Source organism: Eretmochelys imbricata, chromosome 1 (genome assembly GCF_965152235.1).
Source record: "Eretmochelys imbricata isolate rEreImb1 chromosome 1, rEreImb1.hap1, whole genome shotgun sequence".
Lineage (NCBI taxonomy): Eukaryota > Metazoa > Chordata > Testudines > Cheloniidae > Eretmochelys > Eretmochelys imbricata.
This window is the reverse complement of record NC_135572.1, coordinates 194,012,304-194,034,868: the sequence shown is the minus strand read 5'-3', so window position 1 is coordinate 194,034,868 and position 22,565 is coordinate 194,012,304. Positions and strand designations below refer to the sequence as shown.

Sequence of the window (22,565 nt, the reverse complement as noted above, 5' to 3'; positions counted from 1 at the left end):
ATTACTTTCTAAAATGTGAGAACATGTCAGAAGTGGCAGGACAGGGAAAGGAACAGACACCAGGATTTGAAGAATATAAAGAGAGAAATACTTATATGCAGGTAAAAGCTCAGAGAAACTGAGAATTCAAGAACTCCCAAGTTGCAATAAGAAATTCAACAATAGTGAGTTACTCTAAAAATTACTTTGAGAACTGCTCTATTCTTTACATTATTCTTTACTCTATTCTTCCCTTAACGCATGTTCATAACTCTCAAGAATATATAAATAATCTATGTTGTGCATATGCTTGAAAAGGAAAAAACTTCTTTCAGGTGGGATCATGGATTTTAGACTCCTGCTAGTATTCAAAATACCTGCATTTTAAAACAAAATTTTAAACCTGATCAACAAACAAACAAACAAACAAAGCTTACCGAGACCCCTGTTTAAGATGTGGTCCCACTTTCTCATACATTCTGACCAAGCGACCGTTGTTATAGATGAACATTCCATCATGACTTCTGTTCTCGATGTTTATTCCAAACATTAAATAGAGCTTCTTTGGCCTCCTCAATTCTCTGAGCAGTGTAAAATCAACAAGCAGTTTTCTTTTATAAATTTCCTTTTAAAGTTTTTAATTTAATTTAATTTTACTTACTGTTACCAGTTTAATAGCCACTGTTAATCTGGTTTAGGAGATACAGAGATTGGACAGTTCACTTTCGCCAGAAATATAAATGATAAAAATGTAATATCAACCACAAAAACATCCAAACTTTGAACGGCTAACATGCTTCTTGGGTTTTCAAACTGATGGGACAGACGTCTGTATACTGGAAATGGATGAGAGGCAGATCACATTCACCCATTTTTGAAAACAGAAAATTCCTGCTTAAAATCAAACACAAACCAAGTAGCACTTTGGCAGCTTGACATTAATGAAGACAGTGTTAGCTGTTAGCCTCCAAATTAAGACTGAAAGCCATTGCTATGAAGATGTTCATGTTTATCACCATGAGAACAGCTAAAGACATTCTTTCATTGCATTTGTAGAGGGAAAAATGCCTTACTAAATTGGCACTTGTTTTCATTTCAAAAAGTTTCTGGTTTATGGATTTTTTTTTTTAAACTAGGCATACTGTAACCATCATCCATTAGTAAGCAACAGAAAATTAGCCAGTTTTGTTCTCAGAGTTGACTTGTATCATTCCATACACTTCATGTTTCCTCCCATTCAATTACTGGAGAATGGAGGGTTAAAGTGCCCTTTGGCTTTGTAGAACTTTCTGCAAGGAGCTACCACAGTCAAAGAAACTAATCATGAACAAGGAGCTTCAACTAACATAAACCACATTCTGTGGGGGTAGGCCTGAGGAATGGAAAGTATTAAAATTGGTATGAGAACTCCAAGGTAAGCACCACCATGTAATATCACTACTATCTATATCACTACTTGTATGCTGCATCTGCCAGTAACATTAGAAAATGTAACATTATCCAGTTAAAGGACTACACAAAGGCCATGTACTACAGGTGACCTTCAGATTCCAGGAAGTGAGGATTTTACTTTCGGTAAATGACAGTTGTGGCCTTCCTTGAAGTGAGGCATCACAGAAGCAAGAATGTGTTCACTATTATCTAAAGAGGCAACTCTATACAGGACTCCCCAATAGCTAAAGATTGGATGTTTTTTCTGAAAGGTATGCGCTAGTTCAAACGGAAATGATTTTGCAGAAGTTCTATGGCCTGTCATAGAAGAGGTCAGACTAGATGATCACAATGGTCCTTTGTGGTCTTGGAACCTACAAACCTATAAACGTTTTGTTTCAGAGCTGCTATCAATTCCAAAATTCTTGGGTCATTCCCAGGAAGTCTTAAAATAACCCTGCGCATCACATCATTGTGATGCAGTGTTCAGAGGCGGTATTACCAAACTGAGGTTTAAAGCCATGAAGCAAAGAGGCAAATGTGATAGAATTACTTGTCCTGCAGGAAAAAAGCAAAGTAACCAAAGACATTTTCTGCTGCATTGACTGAAGTAGTGTGTTCTTTGCAATACCTGCTCTCCCCTGAAACTCCATTAAAAGTTTCTGTTGACAGAGTGCACAGAGTGAAACTGTCTAGTTATACTGTGAAAGGTTTTGTGGGGAGCAAAGGAATGAAAACCCAGTGAAATAGGAATCTACCCACTGTTTGTTATTGTCCCTACACACCAGACAATCCATCTGCCAGAGATTACTCTTCTGAGCAAGGTTTGAACCCAATTCCACCACTTTATAGATTATATATGGACATATCCATGGGTCATTAGATAGTTGGTATGGATTGCCACACCCAAGAAGATTTTACCATCTCATATTAATTAGTCTCAGCCCACAAGTTGCTCTTGCAAAATCCGGGCATCTGATTAGCACTCCATTTGTTCTGCCCGTGCTAGGTAATAAGCACAGAGTCTAATAAGGAAAAAACAAAAGACAGGTAGGTGTAATCACATCATACTCTTCAAGCAGGAGTAAAAAGGGGAAGATCTGCATCTTTGATAGTAGCTGGGTAAGAATAGAGAGGGCAAATAATTTCCCAAAAGCCAGGAGGGAAGACAATGAAGAAGGAAAACTTCCTCCTTTCTAGCAGTCAGGGTATGGGGAAATGGGTGAGATATCCACTTCACCTAATATCAATCCATTGTGTTAATTAGCATTATAATGCAGCAACATGCTTATGTAAGTGGCTCGAAGACCAGACAAAACCCCACTTAAGTGCAAGTATGTGTTTCTCAGATCCGGTAAAGAGGGGAATGCCTTCAGTTGACTGCTTGAATGTCTGACCTTATGAATATCAGCCTGAAGATGGACATTACTTTATATCTTTCAACCTGGGTAATACAGGCCTATAATCTCCAGCTTCTTTGGACACTGAAGTAAATCTCTGTTTCCTTCTGTTGTACTCCTGGTCTGACAAATTTGCCTGTATGTGGAGGAAATGTCCTACATTCTGTTCAATTGCAATCTGCAAGTCATAAAAATAGAGACAAGAGCTACTGCATGCTCTAAAGAAGATTCTATGCTGTAGCCTTGTTGAGGAGGAGACTGAAAATGTCAACCTGTAGGATACAAAATAATAATTTCCTCATGAAAAAATTTTGGGCACCCTTTGGACCCATGGTGAAGATGATCTGGTAAACAAAATATAATCTAGCCTCTGGGCTTCCCTCTGGCTGCCCAAAAGGACCCACACCGAGGGACTACAAATCTCACTTTTTCCCTGAAGAGCGGATATTTGATCTGAACTGCTGTTTGTGGATATTAACTAGAAAAGGAAGCAGTTGACTCTAATCTAGGCAACAGATAGGTGTTATAGGCTCAAGCACACCCTAAAATACTGTCAGGGTTTGACAGAAGCAGACTCCTAAAAATACTTGTTTTTATGCAGGATCAATGGCCATAGGTCTCTAGCATGCTCCTATTCCTATTCTCCAACGTCTCAACGTGAGAGAGCCAACATTTGAGCTTCTTCCAAATTTTTGTAGCCATATTATAAATATTAAACAATATTTGTTTCATCTGATGTATGGGAGGAAACATAACCCAAGTATCTAAATAGATAAAAGGAATTTCATTCTAAAAGATTTTAACCAAAAAATTACAAGGATTAAAAAAATTTCCAGAAAAGGGGAAAGGATTGGAGCATCCAAAATAATTGAAAAGCACCTTGAAATGATGAACAGTTGCAACTTGAGAAAGCACTATTTAAGTATCAGACTCTGGATCAAATCACCATTTACAACATACAGTACACAACCACTTTTTCTGAAACACTGATTAAATAGTCTCACATCTTGCCTTTGTTTCTCCCGCAGCTTCTCACGCTTTCTTTTTGCTTTTCCTAGAGCATCCTGTAATGCAAGCTGAGCAGACTTTTCCATTTAGGGGAAAGAGCAGTAAAACAAGTTATTTTAGCATCGATTAATACCCTATGGTTTTTTTTCAAGCTGCTTCCCATTCTGAAAAAGTGAATATTCTAGAGCCCACCCTACTTCAAAGCTTGTCACTACAGTCTGCTAACAACCCTGATGCTTCCAGACACAGTTAGTGTACTGGAGATTAAATCAGGATATATTAGAATCAGTGTTAAATATTCACTCTGCTGCTCACAGCACAATACCCCAAGGAGTGGAGCAGAAGGCAGTAGGTTTTAATTAACTCTATTCCTCCATTTATATACATCTGAGGCCACAGAATGAAACTTCAATGTTTCTGGTCTGTTTGACTTTGCACCCAAACACCAGTGGCATGGAGTGTAAGTTAGAGCAGTCAATTATCTACAACGGCAGGGTAACACACAAGAGAAAAACTATCGGTGATTCTGGCCAGTCAAAAAAGAACAAACACCAATTTCAGTGACACTCTATAAGAGAAAGAAACAATCATTACAATATTTTGGAATGGAAAGATGAAGTTACGCTATAGGTGATGGATCCTTAAAATAGATTTTGAGAATTAATCACCACACTTGCTCCTCCTTCCATCTCCCACAATTTCACGTTTTGCAAGTGACATATGACCTTCTGCTGACACCAAGCCTTGTCTTCAGCATTTCACTGGCAAATCATGAAAAATTCAAGTCTACATGCATGCATGGGGACAGAAGGCTGGAGGACCAATGAAGGGGGAGGGTGGGGGGGAGCAATATTATTACATAGAATTAGTTCTATGAATACAAAATCTCCATACATAAGCATTATAATTATCACATTTAAAAGCAACCAATAGGCGGAAGTTTCTTAAAATATTTACTTGGAAATGTAACTGAATCCAAGACCAGTGCAACTAGGCACTTTATCATTGTAAAACTCCTCAATAATAGGACATACGTAATTGACAGAAAAGTAGTTCTGTGTATCCTCCCTGGTGTTTAATATTACTTGTAAGCTAAATTTCAAAAGCCTTTCATTACAGTTGTTTCTAGCCTATCTTTTTGAAAAATTACATTCCGAAGAAATTAGGTACCTTTCCAAAAAAGCTACTACTGTTCATTTTCCACACTGACACCTGTGGCCAGTAAACATGGGCTACTGCAGAGTGATAACAAGCAATATTTCTGAATATGCATAAGAAATACTATCATTGCTATAGTACTTTACTGACTTCATGCAGAAGAGATCCTTCTAAATGCTTTAACTGGCACTTAGCTTCTTCTACAGCTTGTTCAGCTAGAAAACATAAGCAAAACAAAGCAATTACTTAAAGTATAGCTTAGAGACATAAAATACTGGCTCTACAGGAAAAGAAAACATTTACTGGGTAAACACCATGACAACTTGGTACTGTTAAATGTTTTAAATCTCAGATTATGAATTTGTGAGGTGCTGAACATCCTCTGTCTTACTGAAATCTCTGGGAATAAAGGGCACTTAGTGAATGACGGAGACTGCACCACGTGAGCACCTCCTGAGGTACTAACATACTTAGTCACTAAATTAGATTTACAGACAATTCATAGATTCCAAGGCCAGAAGGCACCAGTCTGATCATCTAGACTGACCTCCTGAAGAACACAGACCAGAGAACCTCACCAAAATAATTTCTAAAGCATATCTTCTAGAAAAATCATCCAGTCTTGATTTAAAAATTCTCAGCGATGGAGAATTCACCATGACCTTTGGTAAACTGTTCCGATGGTTAATTACACTCACTGATCAAAATGTATGCCTTATTTCCAATCTGAATTTGTCTAGTTTCAATTTCCAGCTGTCAGCTTGTGTTATATCTTTCCCTGCTAGACAGAAGAGCCCATTATTAAATATTTGCTCCCCTTTTAGGTACTTATAGACTGTAATCCATTCACTTTTTAACCTTCTCTTTGTTACGCTAAAATAGATTGAGCTCCTTGAGTTTATCTCTATAACGTAGATTATTTAATTCTTTAATCATTCTCATGGCTGCACTCTGAACCCTCTCCAATTTATCAACATCCTTCTTGAATTGTGGGCATCAGAACTGGACACAGTATTCCAACAGCAGTGACACCAGTGCCAAACACAGAGGTAAAATAACCTCTGTACTCCCCCTTGAGATTCCCCTCTTTATGAGTTCAAGGACTTCATTAACACTTCTGGCCATAGTGTTGCACTGGGAGCTCATATTCAGCTGATTATCCCTCATGACTCCCAAAATCATTTTCAAAGTCACTGCTTCCCAAGATAGAGTCCCCCCACCATGTCAGTATGACCTCGGATTTAGGAGGAGGATCACTACTTTTCTTTAGATTCCTTGCTTTCTTTAATTAAAACTCCCCATCCTACCTTGCAAAGAAATTTGTGACTATGCTTTTTTCTGTATTTTATATTTTAAACCACAACAGAGCAGTTGTGGGAGTTTAGCTAATATTTGTGAGCATATAAAAATATGAAGTGCTACAAAAGTGTTATTGATTTCTATTCACAAGAGTTTTACTACTAGCATAATTAAGCCACAATTTTGAAATAAAAAGCAAAGTTATAGTACTAAAAATGGTTAGTTCAGGATATTACAAACCAATCTTCACATCCACTTCTGCCTTCTTTATTTCTTCCATTGCAGTGCCTTTAAACGATGATGTGATGTACGGGTACATTCTGTTACGACAGAATGGTAAAATCATTATGACCTGCATTTTCAACACACATCAGAGCAGTCACAGGAGCAAACAAATGTTATGCAGTACATGTTATAATGCACATTACCTTCGGATTAATTTACCTTCTCAGAGGCCAATGCCAACAAGGTCTGCCACAAAACTGCCACTTTGTATATGCTAATAAGTGCTAAAGAAGTTGTAGATAGACTACCTCCCAGAAGCAATTTAGAACCTTTAACTTCATCTCACCTCCGTAATATTATTTTTGAAACAAAGATTGATTGATGCACTTTTGAAATTCATGGCACTAAAGGGAAATGTTTGCATCCAGAATACATGCATCACAATGTTTGTATCCAGAATACCTATGATGTCTTTATGTGACTGTAGGGGGTGTGTCTACATTGCAGTTAGACACCTGGGGCTGGCCTGTGCCAGCTGACTTGGGCTCGCAGGGCTTGGGCTGCGGGGCTGTTTAATTGCAGTGTAGATTTCTGGGCTCAGGCCTGAGCCTGGGGTCTGGGACCCTGTGAGGTGGAAGTTTCTCACAGGTCAGGCTGCAGACTGAGCCTGGAAGTCTGCACCACAAGTAAACAGCCCTGCAGTTCCAGCTCCTTGAGCCTGAATCAGCTGGCACAAGCCAGCCGAGGGTTTTAATTGCAACGTAGACATACCCTAAGCAGGGGCGGCAAGTTATATGGGCCGCATGGTGCCCAGGCTCCAGCAATATTCAGGGCCCTGGGGCCCGGCTCCACCAATGTTTGGGGTCCAGTCTCTCCCCCGACCCCACCAGCTGCCCCCCCCCACCTCCCCAGAGGGTCTCCCGGCCCCCATTTGCTGCCCCTGCGCACCTTCCCCAGGCTCCCCCCCAGCATCCCTGCCTCTCCCCTGCAGCTCCAGGCTGGGTGCTTCCACTCTGCTGGCTCTGGGCATCAACTGCTGCTGCAGGGTCCTAGTGCCCCCCATCCCTTAGTGGCAGGGCAGGCTAACCCTGACCCTGCCCTTCTGCCTCAGACCCTTCCCTTTTCCGGTGGGACCCTCCACCAGCACAGGGCCCCCTCACCTGCAGTCACCTCTCCTGCCCCATGTTGGGCAAGGGGCAGCCCCATCCCTCACCCCCAGTAAGGCTACAGTGAGGGGCAGCAGCAGGGGAGGAAGCACACACGTGATGGCAGCCCTCCCCCCCCCCCCCCCCGGCACCCACCACAGGAGCACATGCAGTGACTGTGATGCGGGGTGAGCGTGCTGCTGGGGGGTGGGGGGGGAGAGGCCCTCCCCAAGAGCTCACTGCTGCTGGGAGGTAGAGGGCTGAGGGGAGTCCTCCTCTCTGGCCCCAGCCCTGGGGAAGCCTGCTTGCACCCCAAACTCATCCCCAGCCCTGCCCCATCCCACCCCAGAGCCCGCACCCCCAGTCAGAGCCCTCACACCCCCGCACCGCAACCCTCTGCCCTAGCCCTGAGCCCCTCCCACACCCCAAACCCCTCATTCCCAGCCCGAGCCCTTATCCCCCGCAGCCTAACCCTCTGCCCCAGCCCTGAGCCCCCTCCTGCATCATTAACCTCTCATCCCCAGTCCCAGCCCCACCCCACACCCCTCATCCCCAGGCCCCACCCCTGCACCCCCTCCCTCCGCACCCCTTCCCACCCCCAAACTCTGTCCCAGAGCCTGCCCCCCACCCCTTCCCACACACTCTCTCCTGCCCACAAACTCCCTCCCAGAGCCTGCACCTGCTCCCCCACCCGCTGCCCCAGCACGGAGCCCCCTCCTGCACCCCAACTCCATCCCAGAGCCCAACCTCTCAGCCCTACTGCACCCAAACTCCCTCCCAGAGCCTGCACCCTGCCCCCCAATCCCCTGCCCCAGCCCAGGGCCGGCACCCCAGACCTCCTCCCACCCCCCAAACTCCACCCCCCACCTGCCTAAGGCCCTGGGAGGGAGTTTGGGGGGCGGGTTCTGGGCACCACCAAAATGTCTACAAACCTGCCACCTCTGACCCTAAGAGCCCTTAAAGCACAGTGGCTTTGGGTACATTGTCTCTCATCAGACCCAAATAACTCACCACACCCAACACTCTGTTGACATGGTATTTATCCAAAAGGTAATGTGTAAGGTATTATATGAAAACTAATAACACACTAGTTATTAATATCATTGTAAAATGCATGTGTGTGTTAACATTATATGTAAAGTTATGAATTGCCACTGTATGATGTTACTAGAACATATTTAAGACCAGACAGCTAAGCCTCTGTAAAGGTGATAAACAGGTTTGTTCTAGACAAAGGAATGTGGGTTTACTTCAATTTACATATTAGCAGTAAACAAAGATTTAAAGCTGCATCAGCAGGGGTTGTCCTGATCCTGAACTCTAGACACAGAGAATTAATGTGGCTCCTGCATCCCAGTGAAACAGTGGAGACTGAATCCAGAGGAGTCCTTCCCGACTTATAAGATAAAGAAAATCCCTTTGGGGACTGCAGCGGGACAGTCACCCTGCTCTGGCCCTGAAAGGGTTAAAAGCCAGCTCTTGGAGAGGACTGGGGCTGAGAGACAATAAGAAAAGGCTGGGAGGCAGCCAATCAGGGCCAGGCTGGGCCCTATAAAAGAGCTGCCGGGTCAGAAGGCAAACAGTCTCTCTCTCGCTTTGGAGAGAGAAGGACCTAGCTGCCTGGGAGCACAGGGTACCTTGGGCAGAGCAGTGCTAGGGAAGGGCAAGAGGAGCTGGGGAGCTCCAGCCTGACAACTCCCCAGACTGAGGCCTTGTTAAAGGCCAGGGGAGGTACTGGGGCTGCTGGGAAAGGCTGCAGGTCCATCCCCCTTGCCAATGATGAGTGACCATTACAGACTGCAGTTTGCCCCCATGAGAGGGGGCTAGATGATGACTGGTAGTAGCCACTGAGGCAAGGTAGGCATAGGGTGAGGGGGGTCTCCTGGGAGGGGAGACACAGAGTGTGGGGGGTACTGCTGCAGGGCAGAACCCCGGGTAAATGGAACTGGGGTCCAGGAGGGACACGGGGCCTGAGGCAGGAGAGATGGAGGCCGGCAGAGAGTGCTCCGAGAGCTGGAATTGAGCTAATTCCCGAGGCAACACACCAGTGAGTCTGCGGTCTGCTACACGGATAAAAGGAACAGAAAGAGACTAAGGAAGCAAGCAATTTGATCTCTGTGATGGCTCCTGGCCAGTAAAATCTGGAATGGAGACTGTGGATGAGAGGAATCATGTGGAACAGAGACTGTATCTTTCTAGATTGTTTAGTTTTTAAGATGTGTGCTTTCACTTTTATTTGCTACCTTTATCCCTTTTACTTGGTATCACTTAATCCATGTTCTTTTTTTAATAAACTCATTTTGCTTTCACTAAAAACAATCAGAGCTGTATAAGGTCAGTAAAGTGTGTGCTTCTAGAAAGCTGACAGGCTGGAGTGTTTCATGGTCTCTCAGAGGCAGCAAACTTAACACTTTCTCTATGGGAGTCCAGGGAAAGGCACTGGTCCCAGCAGTAGGGCGAGGCTTGTGGGCTGCTACCAGCCTGTTGGTGTGAGAGCTCTGGACCAACACTGCGTAACCACAAGATACCTAGGGTTACAAAACAGATGGTGACCCAACCCCGTACTGGCCTGGGTGAATTCCAAAATGTCATAGTTTAACACATACCAACACAACTATTTCAAGCCACTGGAGCAATTAACTGCTCACCTTACTCATGCACATAGCATCACTCAAGTTAACTGTACTAACCAACCAGCAGGATTTGACATTATCTGCTTATCATCATCCATAAAAGGAATTTGTACTTCAAGTGAAAAGTATTCCACATGCAACTGTGTATATATAAAGTATCAGATTTTAAAGAGTCGGGGGACAACTTTTATAACAGCATATTTAAAGTCAATTACTTTTTATACTGTCACCTATTTACATGTGTGTTTTTACTATCCTCAGGAAAATCACTCTAATGACTCTAATTTCAATTAAGGAATGGCCTTTAACCAAAAGCGTACAAACAAGTTTGTAAATGTTCACGATGCAGATTAATATTTTAGTGCCTTGCAGTCCTTTTTATTGCAGCCAAACTGCTCAATGGAGGAAACTAAGGTGAAAAGAGATGTCATTATGACAACTTTGCATATAAGAGATGGAACTAGAGTTGTTTTGTATTTTTTTTAAAAAATGCAGCAATACAGTATTGTGATCTCAAGCATTAGTTTGAAATTTGGATAGACTACTGATTGCTAATACAGGAAGCATTTTTTTCCAGATAAAGCTGAAATGGAAAAGGGTTCTTAGACATTAAAAACTATTTAACATGCTGGGATACACTCAAACAACGCTGCCAACATCTGAAAAGTGAATTAGTCTCATTACTAAGGCCTGGTGTACACTTAAAATTTAGGTTGAATAGCTAGGGGGGTTTGAGGTGTGACAATCCACGTTGTACCTATGCTGACCTACCGCTCTCCCTCAGTGTAGGCACAGCTAGGTCAATGGAAGAATGCTTCTGTCAACCTAACTATCGTTGTTCGGGGAGGTGGACAAGTTAGAGCAATGGAAAAATCCTTTGTGTTACTGTAGAAAGTGTCTACATTTTGGTGCCACTCCACTGTAGCCATGCCACTGGAGTGCCCATAGTGTAGACAAGCCCGTGGTTGTCTTTAACTAATGATTCTGTGAAAATAACCAGAAGAGTGTATTTATGTAACAGCACTCTCTAGTCTGTCAATTTATGCTATTTAAAAAACAAAGTAAAGCTAGCTATGAATATGGAAACCAGTAACTGCCAATGGATTTGTTGTTATATTGAAGTACAAAAAATAATTGGAGGGTGGATTTCATGAATTCCTAATTACCTTGAAGAATCTGATCTAAACTGTAAGCATTTAAATGAAAATCTAGCTACACAATGAAAATTAGTAAACTGAATGTTGTTTCATTTGAACACTTCTTCCTAATACCAAGTTTGAAGTTAAGTATTCATGTGATTTGGAACAGATCTGAGATCTGTGGATGAAAAGTACTATTTAAGAATAATAATATAAAACAGTCTTGCAAACATTTATCTTGTATTTAGTGTGGTATCAGAGAGATACACCAAGAGGGTACCTAGTCTAGTGTGTTCGGGAGAGAAGTCATCTAATAACACAGTATCTAGGTTTTCGAAGTTAGAAACAGAAAGAAACCAATTGGTTTTTCCAATTAATAGACTGACCAAAGGACTTGAGATTTCTATGGAAATGCCTTGGAAAAACAATGAGAAGTTTCCAGACTGGAAAAAAACAAGTTACGTTGTAAGTTACTTGGTACTTAATCTTGCACTAGTAAGCTTAACATAATATATTGTTCAATGTTTCTCATCATTTGTACACAATCTGTGGTGAAGCGTCCTCAAAATAATACACGTAGCCCTTTTACTATTGTTTGAAGAGGTCCATGGCCAGCCCAGCCAGAAAGTCTGTTAACTATCCTTTCACAGGTATGATAATGAGAAACCATAATGATATATTACATACTGAAGACATTTAAAACTAATAGAGGCACAGTCAGCTTCCAGTAGCTTGCAGTATAAATATATGCATTAACATTAATATTAACTTTAAGATGTTAGTAAGCTAAAATATAGGATGGACCATAAACCTCCAGTTCCAAGGGAGAAAATTATTAAGTATTGTATTTAAAGAGCCAAGGTGGGCAAGGTAATATCTTTTATTGGACCAACTTCTGTTGGTGAGAGAGACAAGCTTTTGAGCTACACAGAGCTATTCTTTATACTTCTTTGTGTCTGTTATACTTCTTCCTCTTAGCTCTTGTACAAGGGAAAATTAGATGGTATAGCTCCATCTGCTGAAACAAGGAGGAAGCAAAAAATCACAAGGGACATAACTAGTCCCCATAACTTATTTCCTAATGAAAAAAAATTAGCAGAAAATCTGAGTGGACTGAGGAACGAGCAACAGAAAATATTGTTACACAATTGGTTTTGTCAGTTCTCACTCTCCTACACAGGAACATCCAGAACTACTATCAAATGTACCAACCAGTATTAATAGGGGTGGTGAACTTACCATATTAATGTAGTAACCTGTGGGTGCCCACATGGCAAAGTTATAAATGAATACAGATATGTTTCTGGCAGTATGACCTCTAACAGAGACTGTTAGTTGCTCTCAAAGCCAAGTTTTGAATGCACAGTGTTCAATTCAGCATGATATTTTAGCTGTTGTGGTTTTGATGGAGCAGTTTCAAAGGTCTTGATGCAAACTGACAATTTGCACCCCCTTATTATCATCATCTGTGATTTCATGACACAGGTTGAAGAAGAAAGGTTAGTTAATATGAAGTTCACTGAAAACTGTAGGAATATCTGAGAGGTAAATGGAAACAATCTTGTACAGAAAAAATAAATGCATAGCCAGGAGTATCAGCAAACCAAGAGGTTACATGGCTGGGGGTGTGGAGGGAATGTGGTTACTGAAGTGGAAGTTTTCATAAGCTCATGGAAGTCAAGGAGACAAAATATGAGCCAATGATTAACTGTCAGATGAACCTGTGCCCTTGTCTGACCTGGCTTTCCTTCAAGACTTCTGTGGATCAAATGAAAGCAAGGGATCAGATGTGTAAACTGTCAGCCCATGACATAAAAATGCATGTGTCCCACCAGCTACAGGATTCATTACTGTACTGTAGAACACCAGCAATTCTCTCCATGAAAGCCCTAAGAATCAGGGAATTTAAAACACAGGAAGTGTGGGTGGGTTTTAATAATGACTGGCAGGAAGCAGAAGTTACCAGGCAGAAATGCATGAGGGGAAAATTAACTATATAGGGTGTGATCCCATACAACGCACCCAACAGCGAGAAAATTACAGAAGCCACTTCTCATTGGCAGAAAACAAAAACCCTTATACAGAAAGCACAAAGATGAAAAGTGGCCACAGCTATTCCCCACACAAGTTTGTGAGGTCACAGAGCTGGCTTTACCAAAAGCCTGTCCTCCCAGATTGTTGGTTGATAGATGAAATGCCCTAGAAAGAAATGAGTCATGCTGGAGAGCACAAGAAGGTGTCAGAACATAGTTCTGAGCTACAGTGGAGCAACAGCTCCTTCCAAGGAACCTCATCAGAATGGAAAGTCACACATTGGGTGTCCACATTTGGGGAAAGCCGACTGGCAATGAGGCGGCCTGAAAAGAAGTGATGTCTACCTCAGGAGAGGGGCGAGCCCAAACTTCTGGATCACTTACATTCTGGTCTCTCCCACCCATAGCACTTCTGTAGCACTTTATTTTTGTTCTCTCTAAGTTGAGCACTCAGTATAAAGCAACAAGGAATTAGCAGCAGAGGACTAAGGCAAGGCCTCCATAGCTTCCAGACTGGACTAAGGCTCCATTTGTACCACTCCAAGCTGGCCAATGTGAGTGATATGCTTGCTCCCTCTCCATCTCCATTATTGAGAAAGGATATAGGACCAATATATGGACTACAGAGCCAGCATTTTCTGGAATTACCCAAGCAGCTTTCCTTGACTTCTACTTAAAACCAGTCAGAAACTGAGGAAGCAAAAATGATTTTGGGAAGGGAGAGGGGAAGCTGGTGGCAGAGACTAATTTTGTAGTTTTGGGGAGGGGCTCCTTGTTGAAAGATGGCTTTATAATAAGGAATCCCGAAGAACTCATTACATTCTAGCATCAAGTTCTCAGTTTGGAACAAATTGTTAAAATATGATAGGATTCTCATTTCACTGGAAAAGTGAGCAAAACCAGATACAATATGTTAAAGGAAACTGACACTTTGTACTTAATATAGAACAAAGTCTCAAAACACTCCATTAAAATAACTGAGAACCAGGATAACAGGCTCAATATTCAAAAGTGATCAGACAAAGAGGGTCACGCAAATTGAACGCGCAAAATACACAGGACATTAAAATAGAAACAGACACTGAAAGTGATTGAAAGAGTGAATATTTCACCTAGAGAGCACACTTCTACAATTACTGGGATATTCACAGCAGTTATTTTCAGAAGGAATGATATTTTTGGTGCTGCAAAATTGATTAACACTTAGCTTGAAAGGAGGGCTATTACACTACTGCAAGAACATGAACATTGAAGTTATGCTAAGCTTCCGTCAGAAAGTGGCATACACTGAGATATGCCAGCAGGATTCTGACAAGCAGTCTCTCCCCCTTGAGCACTAATGTTGGGGGGGGAGGGGGGAGGGGGGGCAAGTTATAGAACAATAGTTTGCTTATCTACACTGGGGTATCTGCTGCTACAAGTTACATCCAGGCCCATGGATTCGTGACTTTACAACGCTATATTCACTTTTAACCCAGAGTATTTTCCAATTTAACCTGATAAACTACACAAAAGGATTATTTGACACACAACTTAACAGGCAGCCACCTCTCAGACGTAATGTGGCAATTATGAAAGACCAAACAGCAACACTACATAACTGTTTAGGATAGAAAGTGAATGATTCCACTGCGTTATATGCCAGCTTGTTTCTTACTATTCCCTATTAATACTTTGGTCTACATTCATCCCAAGCGACTCATCTTCGCACCCCTTTGGTATCCTTCTCTAACTTACCAAATACTTTTACAAGATGCCCATTGCACTCTCCCCTTTCAATTGTGCCTCATTCAAATCCTTCCATTTGCTGCTTTTCCATGAAACTCTGTGATCCACCAACATATACAGTATCTAACCCAGTTTAATTTTTTTTTTTTACAAACACATTCCCAGCTATTTGGAGATGTAATTCATTTGATTGTATTGTGTGACTGAACTGTTTCTACCCTAGACTTGCACTCTCTGCAGTGCAGGCTCCATCTCTCCTCTATTGTTAAGCTATTAAGCAAAAAAATAAAGTTCACAATTAGAAGGAGCTGTTCTCAGTATTTGGATAAGAGCTAGTGGCTTTGGAACCGAGAACAATTGCCATAAATCCAAGTCCCTCAACAAGGTTAAGAAAGGTCAGCTGCTCCAGAAAAGCCCTATGGCAGGCCCAACATGGTGATAAAACAGAGATGGGTAAAGCTAGAGTGATCTTCGACTGAGGAAGAGCTAGGGCATTAAGGAATCTTTAAGTCAGCTATAGTCAATGGAGAAAAGCCAAGAGTTTATGATCTGTAATTTGAGAAGTATAAATTGTAGAAGCTAGAGTCACTGATTTGGCATTTTCCTTTTGATCAGTGGTCAGAAGTCCATTTAACTTATCCAGGAGATACGTGGTGCTCTCGAGTTTGGATTGCTATATGTAAGTTACATGTATGTATTTACATAGCATGATATACAATATGTTCTAAAAGTGATATGCAAGTTTGAAAACAGATGCAACTTTCATAAAATCCAGTTGTGTGATGCAAAATAGAATACATGATGACTCCCACTGAAGTGATCAATTTATTAGTAAATAAATTGATTATCCTAGGGTAGTTGACAACAATATGTAGAGTGGGATTTTTAAAAAAAAAAAAATCACTCCATGTTGGCCAAACTCTGTTCTCTTTTAAGAAAATTTCATACTTCAATAGGAACAAAGTTAGATCAACACTGAGCTCTTTTGTAAAAATTCTATTGGGCACCAAGTATTAACCTACATATTTTAGTTCCAAGTTCTAGAATATGCCTCTAATCTGTCTTCCTGTTCACAACATTTGCCTCTTAGTTTAAATTCGGTGAAACTATCGGACTGTGCTTTCAGCTATAAGTTTTCCTTGTCTCAGCCCACCATGGTAGTTGCAGGAAGAAGACGAAGTGCTTCGGTAGAGGAATACACTCTAGGGGGTAGGATTTCTAAAGCACACTAACATTTTGCACATTAATTGGTCCACGTAGACTCTGCTGGTACACACCAAAGGCTCCCTCATGAGCCTTTAATACAGTACTGTTTCAAACAGTACTACTTTAAAGATCACCAACAGAGACCCCATGGACCAATTAATGTGCAACACATTAGTGCACTTTAGAAATCACACCGTGGGATACTAGAGAACCCCCAGATTTGTGTATACTAATCTTTAAAGTGCTTGGAAACCCTACGCACCTGGTACAAAAAAAATCTTATGTTAGATATTAAAATACAAGCTTGTTTTAAACAGGACTCCAGTATGTAAGCCCCCAACTACACTGTTATGCTTCTGCTAGTTTTTTATATTAGTATCTCTGTTGCACACTACACACCAGCTAACCAACCACACAGCTATACCCACAATGAAAGCCATTTTTCCCCTTTCAGAAGGAGTTGGGTCCCTAACTACAATGGGAATATGATCAGTGCACTACCTGGGCTCAGTAAGATTTACTTTAGGAGCAACCCCATACAAACTATAAACTAACAGGATTAGGGGGTCATTAAAAATAAACCACATAAGTGACCTATACTCTTATACTGCATCTTTCGTACAAGAACAGAAGCACCTTGGATGCATCCAAGTGAAAACAAAAATCCCTCTTTAGTTGATTATCTTATGTAGCATGTTCTTTGCCCTGGGTCATGGTAACTGCCAAGCATTTGTCACAGATGATTACACTTTAGCAGACCTGCCTGCCAATGCAATTTGAACTTTGCTTAAATTATAAGTCACATTGCCATCAAAATCAATTTCCCACCATGACAAAAAGGCTACTTAGGCTTTCAAGTGCACTGGTTTGAAAATTAAAATATTGAAGAGTGTAACAGCAATGAAAGCTTACTCACCTGGGTCTGTAAAAGCAGTAAGGCAGGCGCTTAGTTTCTACTTTCTCAGCTTGAATGAATATCCTCATATGCGGGTCAAAATACAATACAGCTGTATAGGCTCTGAGTGACCATCGCTCTGGAAGGCTGAAATATCCAATATGTAAGCAAGACCACAAAGCGTGAACTCTACTACACGGAAAAATTAGATGCATAATAACCTAAGACAACATGCCCACCCCCAGACTCATTAAACTAAAATGCGCTGGATTTCTGCAGTGCTCTCTGTAGGTATTAAAAGACTTTGGAAGGTTTTCTCCAGAGTAAGTTTGTAAGAACCTTGCAAATGAACTGCAATTTGTGCACTGGGCTTCAGCTGATGGCACTAAAAACTACAGTACAGTTCTTGATTTGGCTAGAAATTAGTTTTATAATGGGATGCTGTTGACCTATAGTATGAAAATCTCACTAACAGTGGGATTTAATGCCGCACAGCTTCAGGCTGCAGACATTACCATGCAAGAAGTTAACTTACTCAACCCTGGGAATCTAGTTTTCCCACAGTATTATGCCACAAACGTCTATGGTGCTTTACAGATGAGGAAGAGATATGAAAGTGTGAGACTGGAGTTCAATCTGACGAGCTGGGCTGGATAGCAGAGAGCCTTGCTGGATAGCCCTGTCGTTCCAACCCTGATTGCCTCTTTAGCTCTCCTTCCTTTCCTGGCTGAAGACTCTGGAGCACTCTCACCCTAGTGGGCTCTCTAGGCCCCCAGCCACCCCGAACTATAGAATGAACAAGAGACTTTCCAGCCAATATCTTTGAGCTCTATACCCAGGAGGCTCTGGGAAGAGGCCAGTCAGAAGACAAGCTCCCTGTCTTACCAAAGGGGAGGGGAAGTTGCAAGGCCCAAGTGGGAGCGGGGTGGGGAAGACATCATTAGTGAAGCAACCCAGGGACTAGGGAAGGATGACTTGTTCTGGTGATTTCTCTAGTAGAGAGAAACATATTATTTGTTTAAAGTACTAATGTGATTGAGGCAATGCCATATTTCAGCCAAAAGAAGATGTTATAAGACCATAAGCATGCCCTGCACAGACCAGACAGCCTCCACCTCTCAACAGTGACAAGTACCGCTGATATTTTTGGTTATCCTTCCCCACTTACAGAAAGTTCTACTCTAGGCCATAGATCCTGTTGGTTCATCAGCCCTGCACTTTGTGCTCTCTTAGGCTGACCAGATAGCAAGTGTCAAAAATCGGGACAGGAGGTGGGGGGTAATAGGTGCCTATGTGAGAAAAAGACCCAAAAATCGGGACTGTCCTTACAAAATCAGGACATCTGGTCACCTTATGCTCTCTACTGCTTGCAACCAAGTTCTGTCTGCTTCCTTCACACAGCATAGGGTGCTTGAGCAAACATGCTTAGGCAGCCATCATTCATCTATTTTGTTACTGGTACAGAACTCAGGGTTATCCACAGTAGCATTATGAAAGTGCTCAGATAATGGCACCAACTCAAACATTTTCCTTGAGACTCTTTTTTCACAACCTCTGTTCCTAACCCGTTTAGTTTTCCACATATTTCCTTTCCCTCCAGATCCCCTTTCTCTCTTCCTCAGCCTATTATTTCTCCCTCTCTTATCTAATTTTCTTGCTATTGTCCCTTCTCTTTACTGTCCCTTCTAAAAAATACATATTACATTAAATTGGTCGTTTTAATTAAAATGTGCACTCAATTATCTTTACTACTACTTCACCATGTATACAATACATAGGATGTCTCCCAGAACAATTTCCATTGTACTTGAGACATAAGTACAGAAAAGGTCTAATTTCAATTGTGAATAACTACCTTATAGTCAAGATTTAGTTCTGTGAACTCTTCTTAGATCTCTAAATTAAAAAATAAACCTCAAGTCTTGGAATTATTGCATTAATAATTTTAAATTAATTTAAAATGTGCTGCAGCAAGCAGCTTCAGAGAAGATGAAAATTGTGTCATAAGTAGACAGAATTTAACTAGCTGCATTTTAAGATCAAATATCTAAGTTACAGTTATCTGAATTATCAATTTTGTCTCTAGTGTATTAGAAATTATTACAGTGGTTTGCATAATCTTCGCTTTGAGATCTGTGGACAGCTGTTATTCAGAAACCCAAGTCCTATAGCCTTGGATTTTCAAAGAAGCAAGAGGGAATTAGGCACACAGGACCCAATGAAAATTCAATGGGAGGTGGGCTTTTAACTTGCTTAGGCTTCTTTACAACAGAATCCCATTACTATGAAGTTTTTACACTGGTATTTTCTAAGAATCTCTTTGGAGGGGTTGCCATAGGCCAGGTGGAAAGTGAAGGGGGTGGGGGAGCATGGGGAAGGGAAGAAAGAGAGGAACCAGAAAGTTTTATCATCCCTTTCTTAAAATGACAAGGGATGTGAGGAGTAACAGAGCCCTGTTGTGTTAGTGAGTCCCCTTCAGAAATAAACTGTGGCCACCTATCTGAGGGCCCACTACCCAGGATGCTATGGAAAGATGATGTACTAAATCAAGTGTCATCTAAGTCCAATGGGTACATTATAGCTCTCATTTAAAGAATTGCACCCATTTTCTTACTTGCCCCTAATATTGGCTGGCAATCCCTCAATACTGATCACAATGGGACATCTGAGGTAGCAGAACATACAGTTCATTTGTTACAGACAGCACAGGGAGCAGAGAAATTGTACAACATATAAACATTCACATCTGCATTGTTTACTCAGTTTTATTAGAGAGTGAAAAAGCTTATTTGCACAACTGGGCAACTATGCCATATTTGCCTTTTGATCCTATGTTACCTCCCCCCAACCCCTGCATCCGCCAGTCAAAGAAAGGCATTTCTGCATTACTTTTCCTTGACACCCTGCTCTCATTTCTGAATGACAACATATCCATGCTGTTTTTCAGTTCCTAATCAATTGACAGTTCCCCAATAAAATACTTTTACTGGTGTATGTAACCATGTACTATTGATTACAGATATTCATCCAAACCTTTGCTCCAGTAATGTAATTATGCCACTCACTTATCAAGAAGACCAGCAATCAGAATATCCACACTGTCAGTTCTAATATCTAGCTCTGGCTCTCCACTGAGCATAAGCTTTAAGTTGTAAATAACAATGAAAGTGCCTGGGGACAGAAAAATATACATATTTTAAAAGATCCTTTTCAGGTGCCTCTGTACTTTTTAATCTTGTCAGTCCAGCCTGTCTAAATAATATATACCGTATCCGAACTAGGGCTGCAATTTTTGTGGCCTGTTTAAAACAAATATGGAAATATGTATGTACAACTTATTGTATAGTGCCTGATACAAACAGAGTTTATGGACACTGAGGGCTTGTCTAGATACAGTTAGTGCACAGCAAGTTGGGATATAAAAGTTTCAAACTGCAGAAGGTCAAAGCGCACTAGGGAATTTTAAGGCATACTGGCAGGCTCCACATGACCCTTCAGTGCACCATAGACTTTCACCCCAGTTACACACTAACTCTCCATCTAGACAAGGCCTAAAGAGTCATACAGCCAGAGTGATATAAGAGAGAGGGAGAATTCAGAGATAAGACTGAAGGAGAAAACAGACGAGTTTTTAGGAACTATGAAAGGAAATGGAGAGAGAGGCTCTTCCAGATGGAAGGTGATACAGAGGACAAGGCTCTTGCATTAAGCATTACACTGTGTGAAAAGACAGAGAAGAGGCCAGTAAAATAAGAAGAACTAGCGGAGAGGAAATCTAAGTAGTCTGGACCAAAGTGCATGGAGAATTTCAGAATTCTTACTAGATTTTTTTTTCCCCCCCATATAAACATTTCAATTTTGATATTCACGTAGAACAGACATTTTATTCTCTTTATAATAGCAGCCAGGGTGTAAGGTAAATACCCCAATCCTTTTATTTTCTTCTTATTAAAAAGGTCTGACCAAATAAGAATTTCAGTAATTGACCTTCTCCATAAGAGTTAAAAACACATTGCTTCTCTAATGATACTTCAGTACCACTGTATTTTAAATAATTGGTTACATTAAAATTGCATTGTTTGGTAAAGCTCACCACTTGTTCCATAGATCGCATCAAACTGCTGCAGCAATTCAGTTTCACTCTTAAAAGGGGAGTATTTAAAGATGATAGACGTCTGTATAGTGAATTTCTCAAGATCACCCATGACAGGTTTTCTAGTACTTCTTGACCATGAAGTTATTGGGACTATCATCTGTTAAAAAACAAAACAAAAAAAAAAATCACATTATGAAAAAAATAGTTCAGGAACAATTACATATTAAATATTCAAAGACCAAGGTGAAATTTTTGATTGTTGCTGTCCTTTTATTTTTAATTATTTTGTGGAGAAATTATAATCCTAAAGTTATTTTTAAGATAAACAGGTTTACACAGCTAAGCTACAGAAAGCTACTAATTTAAATCAATCTTTGCTACAAAAAACCAAAACCACAGAGGAAATCTGATGAAAATTTAGGCTTGATTCTTCATTTCCCAGACCTGGGATTTACAATCCCACAATGTATCATATGCCAACAATTTCTGCAGAGTAAATATTTGCAGGCCCTGGCAATAGGGATTATTTTAGAGGCAAACATCAATGCCTAGGCAAACGATTTATGGAAATCAGTCATAGAACCTGGAGATGAAGGACAGTATAGATTCTGGAAAACTGGGTTCAGTTCTCTTCTCTTCCACAGACTTCATGTGTGACCTTGGGCAGTAAACCAAGTCTCTGTGCATCAGATGCAGCTATTATAGTACCCTACCTTGCAGGGTGTGGAATGGATAAGAACGTTAATGACCGTGGAGTACTCAGACTCAGTACCCCATTACCGTACTCAGGCCCCATTACCAAATATCTAAAGATAGATCTAGAACACATGCAACAATGAAGTTGCCTTATAAGGCCAAAAAAAAAAGTTGACTAAATAAACAGTCAGTGGAAAATCCAATTATTTCCCTCTAGTCAAGAATAGCCCATTTCTATTATGAGAAACTATACCATACTTGAAGTACAAAGATTAGCATACACCACAATCTCAAACATTCACATATCTTTTACCTTAAGTTTTGTTTAGTGTTCATCACCTTAGCAGGTAGTTGCTATTACAAATGCTAATAAGGCAAAATTACACATATAGAGCCACCTCACTGCTATCCACGGTCATATTTACAGTAGCTCTTCATCTTCCTATACAGTACGAGTGTGTGTCAGTATAGAGTGGGACTGTTGAGGGTTTACA

The 22,565-nt window shown here is 41.0% G+C and overlaps 1 protein-coding gene across 1 annotated transcript in view; it reads right to left on the bottom strand.

The window, feature by feature from the left end:
- Window positions 1-22,565, bottom strand: part of MORC1 (MORC family CW-type zinc finger 1) — a 94,964-nt gene that overhangs the window by 55,691 nt on the left and 16,708 nt on the right. Inside the window, exons 7-13 of the mRNA XM_077817282.1 lie at window positions 21,373-21,532; window positions 20,345-20,450; window positions 17,301-17,426; window positions 6,516-6,595; window positions 5,118-5,191; window positions 3,822-3,895; window positions 423-560 (exon numbers count right to left, since the gene is read on the bottom strand). Coding sequence (XP_077673408.1) covers window positions 423-560; window positions 3,822-3,895; window positions 5,118-5,191; window positions 6,516-6,595; window positions 17,301-17,426; window positions 20,345-20,450; window positions 21,373-21,532 — 758 coding nt within the window. The remainder of the gene's footprint in view (window positions 1-422; window positions 561-3,821; window positions 3,896-5,117; window positions 5,192-6,515; window positions 6,596-17,300; window positions 17,427-20,344; window positions 20,451-21,372; window positions 21,533-22,565) is intronic.